General features: G+C 36.5%; 1 protein-coding gene across 1 annotated transcript; it reads left to right on the forward strand.

The window, feature by feature from the left end:
• The first annotated feature begins 5,718 nt into the window (after positions 1 to 5,718).
• Positions 5,719 to 18,349, forward strand: LOC145686534 (endocuticle structural glycoprotein SgAbd-2-like). The gene is made up of 3 exons (XM_081759971.1): positions 5,719 to 5,820; positions 16,419 to 16,600; positions 17,970 to 18,349. Exons 1-3 carry the CDS (start codon positions 5,812 to 5,814, stop codon positions 18,256 to 18,258), a joined length of 480 nt encoding a protein of 159 aa, XP_081616097.1. The 5' UTR covers positions 5,719 to 5,811; the 3' UTR covers positions 18,259 to 18,349.
• The last annotated feature ends 303 nt before the right edge of the window (positions 18,350 to 18,652 follow it).

An 18,652-nucleotide genomic window follows, 5' to 3' on the forward strand; every position in this document is an offset into this window, starting at 1 on the left:
GAAATGAAATGACAGTAGGATGATCTTCGCCAACAGTCAACTTCCTCAGTTCACTCGCTTGCATGATCACAGTCAGCAACGTTGACCACTCGTGTGCCAGCTCTAGTAGCAGTGGTAGAGCTCCGACGTGGGTAAGTTGCTTGCTTTCGGATAACATTGAGTTGTATCCTGCCCACCCGGGAATAATGCTGGATGCTTTCTCTTGCTTCAATCTGGACATAGCAGTAGCGACAATCCATCCAAATTGTGATTGTTGGAAGGAACCTGATATATTCTGCTTATGACAAAGTGTTCTGTTCTGTGCTTTTGGCTTGTCACAGTGCATTATAGGTACATGGTATGGAATGACAGATAAAGTGTGGGCATCAGTTATCTTCAAGGGTGGTGCAACAGGTTCTCCAAGAACATCTACTTTCTGATATACAGCAGTTATAGTTCCATGTGTTGTTCCTTTCCCATCAGGAATGTCCTCTGCAAAATCTGTGTTATCGACTGCAAAGAACACAAAGGCACCCTTCTTTAAGAATGGTGGTACATCCACACCTTCCAACTGTCGTGTGTTTTCTACAACAGCATTGGCCAAAGCAGTTTCCAAAAGTAGGGTACGGCCATAAGGAACACAGTACCCATGTGAACTGAGAAGATTCATCAACTTCTTATCACGGGTGTTCTGATAAACGGTCAGCGACAGTCCCAGGACCTGTGGGTTTTCTCGTGCATGGGGTTGTCTGAACACTGATGATTCGTTTATTGGCTTGTAGTTGGCCTGACGCTTCGATTTTAATTCATACATGATATTTTGACTCAAAGTCAGTGCTGCTCGGTCAACAGCGTTGGTCCTCCTTTCAGTTTTAAGGCTGTCAATCGGTCCTGTGATGATCCATCGGATCGCGGTGTACAATTCGGCTGGAACATCATGTATGTCACTGGTGACCTGTATGGTGTTTTTATCCGTGAGTGGCTTTGTAAAGTTTGTGATGCTCTTCCTTATCAATTGTGCTGCTTCGTAGATTTTCTGCATGTTGTCCGCATCGTCATTACTATTTTCCAAAGCAGAATGAATCATGAGTTCATCACAGGCCTCTGGGGAATAAAGAACAGCTGATTGCCTTCGGTTTTGTGAAAGACAGGACTTGAGATGTGGCAAGGCATTCATAATCATTTCTTTGAGCCATTTTCTATGAATGTAGGTTTGTGCTTTTCCAAGCCTTCTGTACCAAGCATATTCACATAAGTGGTTTCGATATCTTGCATAGGTAAGTATGCTTTGTTCTGTGTTTGGATGTCAACTCGAGCAGACTTGCACGCTGTAACAAGGGCTCTTTGCGGTCTGCTCTGCTGGTGCGGCCTTCTCGCTGTCCATGGAAAACATGCTTTGTTCAACAAGATTTGTGGTACCGGACGTCAATTGCATGTGCATCCCCTGGTACAATGCATGTGTGCAGTCTTGTTTTCAGTGTTAAATTATCAGATCTTTTAACAGCTTCTTTTAAAGATTCCCCAGCGTTGACTGTCCTCACTTGATAAAGCTTCTCATCTTCATCGTTCTGACAAAAGAAACATTTTTCCTTATTCAGTGGGCATGTATGTGACCTGGTGAATGGTGAAGAAGAGTCAGATGTTGTTTCGTCCGTTTCAAATCTTCCTCTTTTGAATCCCCGTTTCTTGGGCAGGTGTCTACCACTTGCTAATGCATGTGCATAACGGTCTCGGGCACGTTGGATTTGGTCGTTGTTAACTGCATTTGAATAGCAACTACGATGGTAGACTGCTTGATGTGTACAGAGTGTGTCTTTCCCGCTGTAAATTCGTTGATGGATATCAACGTACTTACCATCTTGCAAACTGGCCCTCTCTGCTACTACGTCCACAATGCGCTGGTACGAGTGTATCCGAGGATTTTGCACCAACTTCTCCTTCTCATCAGAGCACTGACACAATATACATAGCTTCCAGTTCACAGGTGATTGACCTTGACAAATTACTTCAGCAGTTTGTGGTTCTTCACTCATGTTCAGGCCCTGCAATGGTAAAAACACAACTTCAATATATGATTGCTGTCATAACAATAATATAATATAATATAATTTAAAATCTACAAAACGCTTATTAAAATAAACAAGATTGATTGAACGGTCGTTTTTAGTTTGCGTGATACAACTAAGAATTACATGTTTTAGATTGTATTTACAAATGTTAATCTCCACACGGGCCCTAGCCTGGCAAATGCATGTTTATCTGTCAAAATTATATTTTTATGTTGTTTAGAAGCTCAGATATTAACAAAAATTGTTTTTACGTCAGCCATTTTGTAAAATCCAAGATGGCATTCACTTAGGACTCGTAGGAAATGGAAACATTGTTTTTCTTATTGCTTATACTATAAGCTTTCAAGAAATGTACACTTTTCAGACTCTCCACAAAGTTCCCGCGAAGTTATATATCATGACACAGTGAACCTGACTAGAAGTTTAGAATCGTGTCCGTGGATTTTATTGGGGGTACTCCCGTTTCCTTCCACAATTTTATTACACCAATCCTTCCCACATTATTTACTTACTTCAATCATCCATCTTCCTTACCCTAACGTGAAAAACATGAGACGTTGAACTTTTTTTTTTTACATATACAAAACTTAGGATACGAGGAAACCTTACTTTTCGTCTCGTGGGTAATAATAGTTGCTACATAATACTGCAATATATTGTGGAAAGAATTAAGGTTTTTTGACTTCCACTATCTTTCTTTTCCTTTTTGTCTATTGCGTCCTTGATTGATTTTGATTTCAATCCCCATATAATAAGGACAGTTATTGTTATGAGGCACCCGAATTGACGTTTGACCTTCAACTCTTCTTTCACATCCATTAATTCATTTCCAGTGACGTAGTAAACACCTGATGTGAAAATGCGATTTGGTTGACATGTTGTCATGTCTTAGTGAGACAATAATATCATCAGGAATTTGCAGTATTCACGCATTGAAAAGCAAACCGGAAGTTTGGCATTACTGTCCCGCAAGCTCATTGTTCCAGATCAAACGTCAGTTCTCTTGCTGAATAGTATAGTGGCCTAAATCCGCAGAATCTCCTTTTTGTTTTGAATGAAAATGATCAGATTACATATTACCGTACGGTACTTCTGTAGAATAGTGGTAAACGTTCATTGAGGGTAACACAAACGAATTATCAAAATATCAAATAAATCTATATTTTAATTTTGTGCTGGGGTCGGCACAGTTCTTAAATAGTTTTTTAGGTCTCAAGCTTTCTTGCCTACATGTTATTTTTCCTTTCGCCTAGCGTTGCCATACATGTCAGCTGTGAAATCAGGAGGGTTAAACACAAAAAGCACAAGGTATACCTATTATGAAACCCTGCAGTAATTGCAGTTAACAACGTATAAGCTATATTTATTTAGCTTTTATTACACTCCTCACCGCAACACCTTTTGGGAGTACTTTCTTGTCTTTTTTTTTTTTTTTTTTTTTTTTGTATGACAATAGGATTTTAATAATAATATCGTCTTCGACATTGCTTTCAAGCTTAACCAGTGCCTATATTTTGTTAAATCAATTCACCAAACTCAGTTATTTAAAAACTCGTTACAATCAGTGGTAGCCTTTACTATTGATAGAACCGGGCAAACCACTTCGGGTCTCTCGTACGGAAAGGCTTCAGAATAATATTTTATTTTTTTAAAAAAGTAGCTATGAGTACCGGCAACAGATTATGCGTCATTGCATAAAATTCTAATGACTAGAAAATCCCGAATAATCAAACCGATTACTGCTCTACCACTAGCCCATGATCTGAAGAACACTAACTCAAGAACCACGAATAACTAATATTTTCATTATTCCTTTCATTTAAAAGTTCAATCTACTAATGAGCTCCTTTGTACTGCAATTCACCCTGAAGTATTCCTGTGTAAATCAATACACATCATGGAAGCGTTTTGTGATGTTATTAATATATACGCTTTTTAGTACGAGAAAGTTTCTAAGTTTAGTCAGAGCATTCAGCTGGCAGAAAATCTAGTATGAGCTTAAAAAAAAAAAAAAAAAAAAAAGTTTGCCAACCTAATAGGGGAATTATGTCAAAAAAAAAAAAAAAGGTGCAACTTTATGTAGCCTACCCAACAAAAGCTTTGTACGTATGTACAGTGTTCGTATTTCCGTGTTTCTTCAGTAATAAAACCTCAAACAGTGGGGGGCGAACGCTAGAAAAAAATTCCCAAGTGCGAGTTTTGCTTTTTAGAGAAGAGGTATTTGTATATACAACCATTTAGCGAAAAGAAAGATCCATATGAAGGAACTGACAATACTATGCAATAACAACAACTAAACGTATGCGTGTGGGGAAGGGTGGATTTTGTCTCACTGGAATTAATAACACTTATTACAGACAATTTAAAATTAGGCCTCTTTAAATCAGAATTTTAGGGTAGTGTTATCATCAGCAATACTTCCTTATGAACATCTTATTGGGAATGCAGAAAATTTTCTTTTTACTAAATTTTTGGATAAAATATCCAATATATTTTAATCAAAAAAAATTCTTTTAAGCTTTACATGTGGAGAACATATAGTGTAGCCAAACCCAAACTATTACTTAACTCAGTAAGATGTGCTTATTACGTAGAAAATACGAAAACTCGGTTTATGGGCCATTCAAAAATTTTGTGACCTCTAATCCTAAAACTAATTATTGGCCAAGAACGCAATCTTTTGATTCATTTTCTTTGGATCATTCCTAAAATTCTTGTTAGTAAGTCCATCTTCTTAATTTTCAGCGGCGCAAATCTGTCATCAACATGGGGGGGGGGGGACGGGTAAGACCATTCCCATCTTTTTTTTTTTAAATCGATGTTCAAAATATTTATGAAGTTAAAAAACAATGCTATGGAGGATCACGGGAGCAGAGTTATCTTCAACATTGGGAGGCCGACACATTTGAGGCTTATTCTGGGGGACATCAATTTCATCTCACTTTCCTTTGTGGCAATCGGAAACAAATCATCACATTTCTCTCCAAAAAACACATTTTCCATCTTATTATTGGAGGGGACAGTCCCCCCAGTTCCAAGATTGGAGAGGACATGTCCCCCTTATCCCCCCGGGATTTGCGCCAGTGTTAATATTCAGTAGAATTTTCGAGCAAAATTGTAGAACTTTGCACTCAATCGAAAGTCTCTTTCATATACTGTATATCAACATTGTCCTATACCTGGCACCACTGACAGCGCTTTTTTAAAAAATACTTATTTACTCAATTACATAAGGATAAAACTTAATGAATGGAGTCTTCTTTACATTGGGCTGTGTATGAATTGAATAAATAAGAAAGAGCATTGTCATATTGTCACCCTTGGCTTTTAAACTAGTTATGTTTGTTTGTCTTTTGGTCGCGATAACAAATAAAGCTGGGTGAGGCATACATGACTAGCTTTCGATGGACTGATAAATTCACTCCCTATCACAGAAGAAATAAAAGTGAAAATGATGCCACATTCTTTTGTGGAGATATTACTTAAAGGGCCTTTCCCCCAAAAAACAGATGACACCGAGGTAACCTTGAGACGTTATTTAGTGATTCAACCGACGTATAGGTGCTATTGTGGCCCCCTTCCTTTATTTTATTATTTATACGCATCTTTCTTTTCTTTGTTTTTTTTTTTTTTTTTTTTTAAATCTTCCGGAAGAGATTATATTCAATTTTCGTTCTTCTCAATATAGGCTATATAAAAGGAAGAAGATGGCATTGTTGTTACAGTCAACCTCTGACAGGTGCCTCTTCAACTAAAAGTCAGAATGAAATTGGTAAGTTAACTTAACTAACTTAAGTTATTATTAGTTCCTTAAATAGTAATTTTGAATCAAATACATTTTTAATTTTGGTTAATTAATACTTTCTAAATTACGTTTGTTTTTAAAAAGGAAATTTTAGATGCTCACCTAAGAAATTTTATTTCTTCTACCCTATATATACACAATACACTATGTTTATATACTATCGAACAGGTATTCTTTTACAGCCAATAAAAAGAATAAGTAATTCTTAAGTACTGACATTCATATTCTCACTAAAAATGATAAAATTAGATTTTTTTTATCAACAAAGAAATAGTGCAAATGATGAGTAAGGTCAAATCTTTAGTCTGTATCTAGTATTTCTCTACTAAACAAACATAGTGGTATTAAGAAAGTGTACAAATATACGTCGAGTTACTAAGTATTGAAGGGGTTATCTGTACTTATTTGGAAAATTTAGGACCATCTTTATAGTTATTTACGAAAATTTAGGAGAATGATGACAACATTGTGAACGAGTTTGTCAGAAAATTCTGCAAGGAAAATATAAATATAATTACATGTAATTACATGTATTGGTGGCATTCAAGCATGTCATCCTAAAACAAAACTGTTCTTGATGGAGGAGGCAATGGAAGAGTGTGCTATGCAATTCGAAATAGATTTTCCTGAATATGAATTCGTTATTGTAAAAATTACGTAGAATCTCTTATGGAGAAAGAAATTACTAATATCTCGTACCTGCGAGCTGTTCTGCCCAAGGCAATTTTCCCGCAAATTACGAATTTGCTGGAAATAGTCTGACGCTACTTGTGTTATCAGCTTCTTGTGAGTGTTCTTTCAGTGTGCATAAGACTCTCAAACCCAGTGGCGTATTTACGATTTTGTTTCGGGGGCTTTGCTAACTTTAGTCCTGGAAATATGGAAATTCTGCAAGATATGTCATTTACTTTGATATAGTAAATAAAATTTCGTGGGGAGGGCTTAAGCCCAGAGCCTCCCCTAAATACGCCACTGATCAAATCATATCTTCGTTATAAGTCTTAGGACAGAACATCAGCATTAGCCGCACTTGAAATAGAACAAGAGATAGCCTCTAAGCTTGAAGAAGATGAAATTATTGACATAGGCTTATTCAGAAAGTCGTCGCAGATGCGCTACAGTTTGTGTCCAGCAAGTAATTTGTAAATGCAATGCGGTAGAACCTTGTCAGATGGATGCAAGAACAGCATAAAAAGTGGTGGTGTAATATTAGACCAATATTTTAACAATTATTATTTTATATGTACTTCGTTGATTAGATTTTTTATGCTTACGGACGTTTAAGTATCGTAGGCCTCTTTAATATTCATATGTTTGAGACGCACGGAAGACGTTAACGATTTTGTGAACAATAAAAATGTATATGAAGGAACTCAAGATCTTTAATAAATGCTGAAGTTTGTTAATGCTTATTAAAATTACACGATAGTCAGTTGAAATTATATTGAAGTTTGTTAGGGTAGTATAGGCTATAATGTTCTTTAACTATGTAGAATATTACATTTTAACGCAAAAATATAAGTCTTGAGAGCTTGTGTGTTCAGTTTAGGTAACCTCATGGAAGTCATGTCACTTTTTTAGGGTAGTTAATGTATTACCTGTCACATATTACTTACTATATTATCTGTAACTATTTTCTCAAGCTACAAAGTATATAAAGGTACAAGGCAAAATGTACACTATATAAAGGGTGTTTCAAAACCACACCGACAACGTTTGGGAGGTGATTCCTGACACGAAGATAAGACAAAAAGTATAGACCAACCTGGGTGCACAAATGCTTCCTTTCGGAGTTATAGGCTGCCGAAAATAAATATTGAAGGTCCATAGCTCACAAACTATGCGACCTACCGTAGTCGGTTCAAGACTTCACTTAGGAACTAGTATGTGCCCTAACCAAATATCCAAGTTTCAGAATCCTGCGGTACTTCCACAACAACTTTTATAGGGGGAGTTTGGCTACGTGCATATAATCTGAAGTACTCACGAACTACATCTATAAAAATTGTTGTGGAAGTACCACAGGATTCTGAAACTTAGGCATATAGTAGTTCCTAAGTGAAGTCTTGACCCGACTACGGTAGCTCCCATAGTATTGGAGCTATGGACCTTCAAAGTTCATTTTTTTTTCATGTTTTCGGCAGCCTATAACTCCGAAAGAAAGCATTTGTGCACCCAGGTTGGTCTATACTTTTTGTCTTATCTTGGTGTCAGGAATCACCTCCCAAACGTTGTCGGTGCTGTTTTGAAACACCCTGTATAAATGTATCAAAAAGTATTTATATGAAGTATTGCGTTCCTTAATGTTCTAGTTGGATGTCCTTGCATAAGTAAACAACACTATTAATACATAGTTTTTAAATTATTGTTTTATTATCGCATTTCGTAGGAGAGGTTCACTTTTCTTTTCTAACCCCCGAAAGAGTAGTTAAAGTTTAATTTAAAACAATTTATTGGTGAGTTCTCCATACGATGTTTTCGTGTTGATTATCCGCGGATGCCGCGTCACCCGATTCAGCGAATTATCGTGAGTACACAATATATATATTATTTCATTTGCAAATATGGCCCCCGCAAACTCAGAACTCTGGCTACGTCTTTGAATTGAACCCTCTTTTCCCTTACGATACGTATCAATCAAAGTAAAATGATAAAATCCAGATTGACCAAAGTATTAAGTATTTTTTTTTTAAGTCATTTTGAATGGCTGTTTCATGAATGAGATATTAAAAGATTTTCGAAATTGTTGTCCTAACCCTCTTTAAAAGCAGAATTTCCGTAAACGCTGGGACGCCTCTCTACTTGTATGCAATGTTCGTAATTTGAGGGAAATTTCCCTAATCTGGGGAAATGTAGTAGGTAAATTTAGCAAAAAGGGGAAAAGGAATTTTTCGATAACACTTAAAAATCCAGGGAAATCCTCGAGCTGACTGTTTGACTAATGTAAATGCTTACATTTTTCTTTGTTCTTCAGAAATAAACCAAAACAATAAAAATAGCGTGTGTGTGTGTGTGTCAGTTCAAAGTAGCTTCATTTGCACTCATTGTGGGCTGTGTGTGTTTTTTTGTAAAAAGAAGTGAAGGAAAGAACAGGAAAATGGGTATGGAAGCAAAAAAAAAAAAAAAAAAAAAAAAAACAAATATGATTGATACTTTCTTTAATATATCTAAATTAAGCTTATCACATCACTTCCGTCACAGGAATTGAACATTAAACAAACTAGAGAAAATATGATGACAGGCAAGGGCGCCGATTTCTCTGTAAATTTGGGAGGGGGGCATTCAGATGCAAAAGGTATATATATGAAGATTTTATGACAAATTGCACGCAAATTATGCCACATACTGTATATTCATAAATATAATAGGGGCCCGGGCCCCCTCGCCCCCCCAGGATCGGCATTCTTGAGGACACGAAAGACTTTATCAGTCGAGAGAAACTTTCTTAAGGAAAGCTACGAATAATGCTTGTAGGTAGTATCGAGTTTATCTGGCTGACTTTAAATCTCGTAAAATACTACCAGTATATTTTTGGCATACATTTTAACCCCTCCCCTTATAAGATTTATTTTCAAGAATATGACATGATAAAAATTTTGGGTTAACATATTTATGCTATTCTAAACGTGGACATTTTGAAAGGAGGTTTAGAAAACACGTAACACACACAAGAGAAATTTATTTATTTATTTATTTCGTGTTGGATGTGTTAGTAATGAAGGGAACTAACACTCATCTTACTAGTTAGACGCAAAGATTATACGTACTCTGTATATGAACTGTATGTCGTGACGTGGTCCACTTGACCAATAGTCAAGCGTACTATATAAATTAAGTTTCCATGCGTACCTTTAATATAAAAGTATGTAATACCAAAATTACTATTTTACAATACGACAAAGAGAATAGGACACTTTAACTGTTTAAAATAAATGTTAGAATATAATAATGGTTATAATCTGCCACGATTTGACTGAGACAGTGCCGGTTTGAAAGTTTTTGTCCCACTGTCCCGCCAGTTTATTTTGTCCGGGTTTTCAGTCGCAACAAAACGTATTTACTGTATTTTAAACAATTAAACTCTTTTCCCATGACGAAGAGACAGACAACATCAATGTCATTTATATATATTAAGAAAAAAATATAGAAATTCCCCTCTCGTTCCTTTGAAGTGGAATTTTCGAAAACTCTGGAGCACCTGATAACTTTCTTTTAATAAGGAATCGGTACACAAAGTTATACATAGCTAATATGAGGGTCTCATGAGACAATTATATTAATAGCATATTATTTTTTTACCCCCCTTTCGACTGGAATAAACATTTTAATGGAAATAACATGATAAACACTAGACAACAGCAAAGTACTATGTTAATATATTCATTTCAAATAGTTCATTTGTTCGTAATGAGAAGGCCGACAACGTCCAATTTAACCTACCGAAAAATAAACAAATAGAATTTCCCTAATTATCATGCATCTCTTGAGACCTGAATTCTATTTTTTTTAAAGTTACATTGAATAAGTAGTTTATATATCAAGTTTTGTCTTCCTAGCTTAAGAGGTTCGTGCGCTGCTCTATTTTGACATACACTTGGACTTCCTATACCCTCTTAGAATATAAATTTTAATTAAAGCAATATAACAAAAAATCGAGCTCCAGGTAGGTACAGTGACTCAAAAAAGTATTCATACACACAAAGTTTTTGACGTAGGATTATATATAAAGGTTAAATAAAAACAATGTTACAATCATCTGAAAATGTACACAATTTATTATGTTTGTACAAAAAATATCAAAAGAAGAAATATTTAGATGACAAAAATAAATAAATGTATTTTCTCAACTCAAAAAAGTATTCATACAGCAACACCAACTACAAATCTTGACGAGTTCTAACAATCTGTACTAGAAAATCAAGTTTTTAATACTCTGTATGCATACCTTTGAAACACATCATTGCCTCGAGACGCCTTGGCATGGCCCGAAAAAGCGTCTTGGTCATTTCTGGGGAAATCTTAGACCACTCGTCCAAATATATCTTTTGTAGTTCTTCCTTGCTCGAAGGACGGCGTTTCTGTACTGTACGGGTGATGTTGTCGAGATAATCCCACAAGTGTAAGATAGAATTGACATCTGGGCTTTGTGGAGGAGTCAGAAGCCGTTGTTGAGCTTTGTATAGTAACAATTCCCTAATTTTCAAAGCGGTGTGCTTAGGGTCATTGTTCTGTTGGGAAAGAATGACTCTGTCAAGACCCAACTTCTGAACACTGTTTGATAAGTTAAGGCGCAACATACTAATATACTTATTAGCATCCATGACCCGTACAATAAAAACTAAGTTTCCCACTCCAGAAGAAGCCATGCATCCCCAAACCATCACACTTCCTCCTCCGTGTTTTACTGTAGGGATAATATGTTGCGATTGCAATTCACTCTTTGGCTCTCGCCATACCCATCTTTTGCCACCTGATCCTAATATATTAAACTTCGATCTATCGGAAAATTCAGCAGTATCCCAAAATTCGTTAGGTTTAGTATAGTATTCGTTAGCAAATTTTAGGCGCTTTTGTCGGTTTACTTCTGAGATGTATGTTTTTAATTTTGGCTGTCCTAGCATGAAAATTTGCACTATATAGTACATTTCGTATAGTTTGAGGATTCACACTGCAAATAGATGTTGACGCGATTTCTTCAGCCAAAGACACAACACTTCTGAAGGGTGAGTTTCGTGCTAAATTGATTACTTTCTATTGGTCGCGGCGTTTAAGCACTTTTGGGCGTACTGATCTTCGTCTATTATCTGTTGTTCCAGTTTCTTTATACTTCTTTATGATGGAACTGCAGTACCAAACTTAATTGAGAGGTTTTTTTGCAATTTCACGATAACTCCTACCTTCTTTATAAAGAGAAACAACCCCATCACGTTGCGTCAAGGAAAGTTCACTTTTCCTGCTCCCCGTTTTGACTACTAGCACTCACAACAAGAGGAGACTAACAGACATGCAATGGGCTGCAGGTAACGGACAATGCAGGTACAGTACGATTGCTCGAGTTGAACAGTACAAGTGTTCAAGGCACAGAACAGGATAACAGTTCCTCTGTATGAATACTTTTTTGAGTATCATAATTAAGTGATTCGCTTTGTATTCGTCTCCTTATAGTCTTGGCAGATTTTCAACTAATACAACTGTTAGTGCTCTTCCGTCTCTTTGTTTCAATATAACTTTTAATTTTCTGCTCTCTTATATAACTCACCCTCGACGAAATTTTTGGGTGTATGAATACTTTTTTGAGTCACTGTATATTAATTCTATTTAAAATTCGAGGGGGCGCAGTGGCTCAGTGGTAGAGCGTTCACCTCTGGTGCTTGGGGTCCCTGGTTTGATCCCAGCTCGCGCCGTGTGGACTTTGTGGTGGACAAACACCGTGCTCGTGGGTTTTCTCAGGGTTCTCCCGTTTCCTCCCACTTTCTTCATTCCACCATTTCATTCATTTCTCATCATTACCGTCTCCATTAGCCTAAGCGACATAAGTGTGGGACGTAAAACTAAAGATTTCATTTCATTCTTCTATTTAAAATTCATTTGAAACAGTTCGGTCGTTCTTCCGTCATGAGATCATAAACAAGGTCACTCTCAATTTTATTTATACAGATATCAATAAATATCATATATTGACTATTTTCCGATCGGATACGTTTCGCCGTTCAAAAACTGTTACAAGTAATAGGTGTGTCACTTAGTAGAAAGCGAACAAGCAAAAAACGGTGGACGAACATCGTGTGTGTAGGTTTTCTGGGGTTTCTCCCATTTACTCCCACATTTTTCATTCCACCATTTCATTCATTTCTCATCATCACCATCTCCTTTTGTCTAGCCGGCACAAACGTGAGATGAAAAACAAAGATTAAATATGTTATCTAAATATATAAAGATTAAGTATGTATGTTATTTAACAGTGTATATTTTCCATGCCCAATACATAAATAATAAAAAATCTATTCCACCAGAATTAAAACTCAACTATTATTCACAACGAACGATATATACAGAATGAGCGGGAATTAACTCCCTATTGAAAATTGTTTATAACTTTTTAAAATACTTAATCAATTTTCACGAAACAAAAAGCATTTTATTCCTTTATTATGCATTTCTATAGTTCCATATAAGCATCACCAGTATCCACCAGTTTTTGTAAACGGTTGGGCACTTTTGTGACAGACATTTACAGATACTTCAGCGGTACGTTTTCAAAGACTTGATGATTTTTCTCCTCCTTCAAGAGTTTTAGTTTTTGTGCGATAAACTTTATCTTTCACACATTCCCAGAGGAAGAAAACACAGAGCGTTAGGCCAGGACTGGGACCACGACGGGTTGTCGAGACACGCACGAACATAACTCGCGAAATGAACCGAAGCTCTATCGTGTATAAAGATCAGGTCGTTGTAATTGTCCCACGTGGATACAATACCGTGAACATAATTTTCAGCCAGAGCATCTTACCGTTCTGTATCTGTTGTGTTCGGGATGACCCACAACTTTTGTGAATGTCATGTCGCACTACACTTTGCTCTTTGGGTGACGTTGGATTTTTTCAACAACCGTCCTCAGATTCTCTCTTGCCCAATAATAACAATTGTGCCAGTTAACGAATCTCCAACATGAAACACGGCATCATCTGACTACAGGATATTACCGAAAACATCGGACCAGTTTCCATATCAAAAGTATCAACTTCCTATACTTCAACCGATGATCACAGTCTTCTGGTGATATATCCTGGCAATAATGTAATTTACATGGACGAACATTTAATTCTTCCTTCAGAACCGTTCATATTGTGTGTCGGGTTCAAGCATTTTCTCGAGATGCCTTTCTTTGTACATTTCCTGACCCACTTGCACGTTTTCCTTTGTCCTGGATGTTGAGGCATGATCGAATTTCTTAATATCTGCTACAGAACCTGTATCCATTAGGATCGAATGGAAATTCCTTATGGTCTTTTACATCTTCGAGGCACGAGGTCCTTTCATACTTTCGCCACCATGTCTGTTCTTGTACCACGAACTGCTATACTTCGTACCGGGGATGCCTGCTAACCGCTCACGCAAGGTTAGACGTTGCGCCATGGACCGCCACTGATACCTACAATGATTTAAATTTGATATGATATGACAACTTCTACAATTGTAAGGAACAAAATGCTATTTGTTTCATGAAAATTGGTTAAGTATTCAGAAAGTTACAATAAATAAATAAATAAAGTTAATTTGAGACCACCAAGTCATTTAGCACCATAAAAACTAGTTTCTTTCTACGATTTCCTCTGAAGCTATACACGGCAGCTCCATTTCACTCATCTGTTAATATGAATGTCTCAGCGGGTGGAAAAAGTGGTAAGGAATTCTAATACTTTTCAGTCTTATAGAAACATGCCAGCAAGTAAGTAAAAGTTTTGTAATGTACTTCAGTCCTTAAGTTTTAAGATATATATGTAAATTAGCCTGTTTTGAAGAAGCTTTACGGAGTAATTATTGATAATTTCAAGTCATACGAAATGTCCATTTCACCCGCCCTAGTCGGGCAAAGTGGACACATTTCCCCACAATGTCTGTTGCTTATGGGATATCATTCGCGGCGCCATGGTATGGTGTGAGGATTTAAGGATTACTAAATTACAATTGTTAATTTAGGGGGTTAGAGAGTATCTTTATATCCGATAATCATCTATTAAGGATCCACCTAAATCTGGAAGGCTGGAAGAAACTGTTATTATAGTGTAGTACTAAGAAAGTTAGGTAATACTAAATACAGAGAATTCAAATAGGAACTACCAAAAGCCCACCTTCCAAAATAGTCAAATGCATTTATTCGTTAACAGAACAAAATAACATAATAACTTCTATATTATTTCGATCAAGAGTATAGACCTAAGTTTATATAAGCGTACTTTGCGTTGCAAGTATATAATACGTGAACCGCTGTTTCGATATTAAAATATTAAGCCTAGCAATATTTGGATCAATTGGAAGCATTGGGTAAAATGGCTACAGGTACAATGAGATGGTCACTTTACCCGGCTCTACTTCTGACCGCTTTACTCGATTGCACGCCGTACTGTATATTTCTTTTTTTTTCGCTCAGAATAACAAAACTTCAATCCTACTACTAAAAACTTGCGTAAATCCAGGGGGATGAGGGGGACATGTGCCGCTCATTCTTGGAACTGGATGGACTATCCCCCCCTGAATAATCCGATTTGAAATGTATTTTTAAGCCTAACTAGAAACATACCAATTACATTTATGCATACATTCAGATTTCACAATGTGTTCACGGCACTGATTTGTAAAACTAACGTGTACCACTACCACATCTAAACCGCCTGATATATAATATACAATAGCTTCAGCTCAAAAATCAGGTCCAGCTACCGTAATATGAATCTCATCCCCCCCCCCCCTCCGTCGCAAAGCCTCAACTCTGTCCGCCTCTCAATGTTGACGACAACTCTTCTCCCCTAATCCTCCACAGCATTGGTTTACAGCTGCATAGATACTTTGAACATCACTTTTTTAAAAAAAATGTGGGAACAGTCTTACTCGTCCCCCCAATATTGAAGACAGATTTGCGACAATGCTACTAAATAATAATAATAATTATTGTATATATAAAGAAGCATTACACTTGATAATAAAAATAATATGTAGTCTTAAAGTTCTATATAGTTGGGAGAAAATCATTGTTAAACTAATACTTACCCTTAGATCAACAATAAATGAAAAGACCTTTTTCTTCATACAAGCAGAACATCAATTGTGTCTGGCGTCTTTATCGTCTTGAACTACAATGGCAACTAGTGCAATTGATTAAACCTACTTGCGATAGGTGTCAGGCATATACAGGCGAGAAAAGTCCAGATGACCACTTTACCCGCCTGGCCACTTTATACTCCCTTCCCCTATATATATATATATATATATATATATTCTTACATTAATCATAAGTTCATGTCATAATCATTAAATATACTGTGTATTGTGTTTCGCTAGTGTTAGAGATGAGTTGATTTTGAGCTTAACGTTCCTTTTCAGCAGCGAGGCTATATGAGACGTGGACCTACTGATTAACGTGGAATCCGAACCACATGAGCTCCCGCCGGGAATCGAACCCGGACCTCTCACGCCAAAGTCGCGTACGCTATCCGCTTAGCCACGGAGGAGCTCTCGCTAGTGTTAGAGAAACTTAATGAGAATCAGTATCAGTTTCATCTTAAGAGATGGTGTTTTCTTCATGTAAAGGATTAACTTATAGGTTTGCAAAGTTTTTTGTAGATTTTTCGAAAACTATGCATGAGGATTTACGATAATTCCTGTCATTTTGTTCATTTCAATTAAATCTATCAGATGGTATAGTGTCTATATCTTATGTTGTAGATTTTTTTAAAAAAATAACAAATTGTTTATATTTCGTGTTGGTTCAATATTTAAATTATGATATCTTTTATTTATGTAAAAAATAATAATTTTACGTAAATAATAATTTTACTCTCTTTCAGTTTGTATTTTGCTGTGTAGTAGCCTTTGCAGCAGGCCATCCACAACAGTTATTAGTGCAGCGTGCACCTACAACTGCTGTATCACGTCCACAACAGTTATTGGTGGAGCGTGCACCTACAACTGCTGTACCAATTTTAAGATCAATTGCTGAGCACAATTTTGATGGATCACATGCATTCAGGTATATAATATGTCATGATTCCTCATTAGTAGAGCGCTCACCTCTGGTACTAGGGATCCCCAGGAGCGGATCTAGCAAAGAGGAGAGGAGCCTAGGTCCCCAGTTGTTTGAGTCACAAAAATAATTTAAGCTATTATTTATATATTTTTATAGTTCATAGTAAACCCATTATTTATCTACCATAATCTGGGTTTTTGCTTTCCTACCCCATTTTTCCTTCTACATCCGCTACTGGGGGTCTCTAGCTTGAATCCAGGCCAAGTAAAATTGAGATGAACTGTATTGTGTCCATGGGTTTTCTTTAGGTTGTTTCCTCACACATTCAAATTATATCCATTCCTTCTCCATCATCCACTTTACTTTCCTAAAGTGCACTTAAGTCTCTAGCTCAATGGTGTAACCTCTTTAGTAATGGTCCTCTTTAGCTAAATGGTGTAACCGTAAGATCTTTAATTAATGATTTCATACTTTTCTGAAAAAAAAAACAAAAAATGTATATACATACATATGTATATATATGTATATAAATAATGTATATAAATATACATAATGTATATAATGTATAATATGTATATAAATATACAAAGTATTTACCGGTATATACAGGATGGTAAGAAACTACTTAAACAAACTTCGGACGCTGATTGCTGACACCGAAACGTCCTATGTAACTTTGGTCAGTAAGGAATAGTTTCGGCGATATAAGGTTCCGAAAGCGTGGGAAAATGAACTTCAGCGGGCTGTAATTCTAAAACAACGATACATACAGAGTACAGTTTAGAACATGACACTCGAAATCATACCTGCTCGATTGAAAAATGTATGCTTCAAACCTCCGCAAGATGTGTGTGAGGGATTCTCCAAAGGAACGTAGGGATCTCCTATAACCTGGCAAGTAATCTCAACGTTCCTTTGGAGAATCCCTCACACATCTTTGCGGAGGTCTGAAGCATACATTTTTCAATCGAGCAGGTATGACTTCGAGTATCATGTTCTAAACCGCATTCTCTATCTATCGTTTTAGAATTACAGTCCTCTGAAGTTTATTTTCCCACGCTTTCTGCACCTTATATCACCGAAACTATCCTCCACTAACCAAAATTTCAGAGGACTCTTTTGCTTATTTCAGTGTCAGGAATCAGCTCCTGAAGTTTCTTACCACCTTGTATATAACTTGTTTAGAAAATATTAAGCATATTTCACAATTTACTACAAACAAAGAAATATATGCTGCTAAACTGATATGGTGGTTTTAAGTGCAATGGAACTGAATCCTATCAGAAACTTTCTGTCTTTACAATTTTAAAATTTATGATTTGTTGTTTTTGTTTTCGTTTGTTTACTGACTAATATTAATTTTGTAATTCAGTTTTGAATCAGGAAATGGCATCGTCCACGAACAGAGAGGATTTATTGAGAATCCTGGCACTGAAGATGCAGGTCATGTGATACAAGGTTCGTATTCGTATCCCGGACCAGATGGACAGCTCTACACGATTAACTACGTCGCTGACAGATACGGATTTCGTCCAGAGGGATCCCATTTGCCTGTTCCGCCGCCCATTCCCGAAGTAATTGCTAAGGCTGTAGAGAGAAGCGTCGCTGCAGAAAATGCTCGTAAAAAGGCTGCCCTGACTAAAAAAGTACAAGCAGTATAACTACACATCTTTTCTTCTGTAAGTCACGTTGTCTACACAAGATTATTCTCCGTATTTGTAACAAATAAACCACAATCTGATGGCCTTCTCATATCATTTCTTCATTATAAAATTCCTATGATTATTTTTTAAGCCATTTTTGTTTTTGCACTACGTTTAACATTTCTGTGATTTAATTCAGTACTGGAATGTTTTAAAGATGGCATTGGGATAACCCCACAGTACAATTATAGACTGATTATGGTATCAAGTACTTGATTTTTGCATATTCATAACGCAGACGCGGTCAACCCACCATACATCCTGTGTCACTTTTCCTTTTTAATATAGATGGTTTCTCCAACTGAATTTGTGACAGCTCTTCTCTAAATCATGTGAAATAGAAAGAAATGGA

The sequence above is a fragment of the Thermobia domestica genome, chromosome 5 (assembly GCF_964235325.1).
Source record: "Thermobia domestica chromosome 5, izTheDome1.hap1.1, whole genome shotgun sequence".
Lineage (NCBI taxonomy): Eukaryota > Metazoa > Arthropoda > Insecta > Zygentoma > Lepismatidae > Thermobia > Thermobia domestica.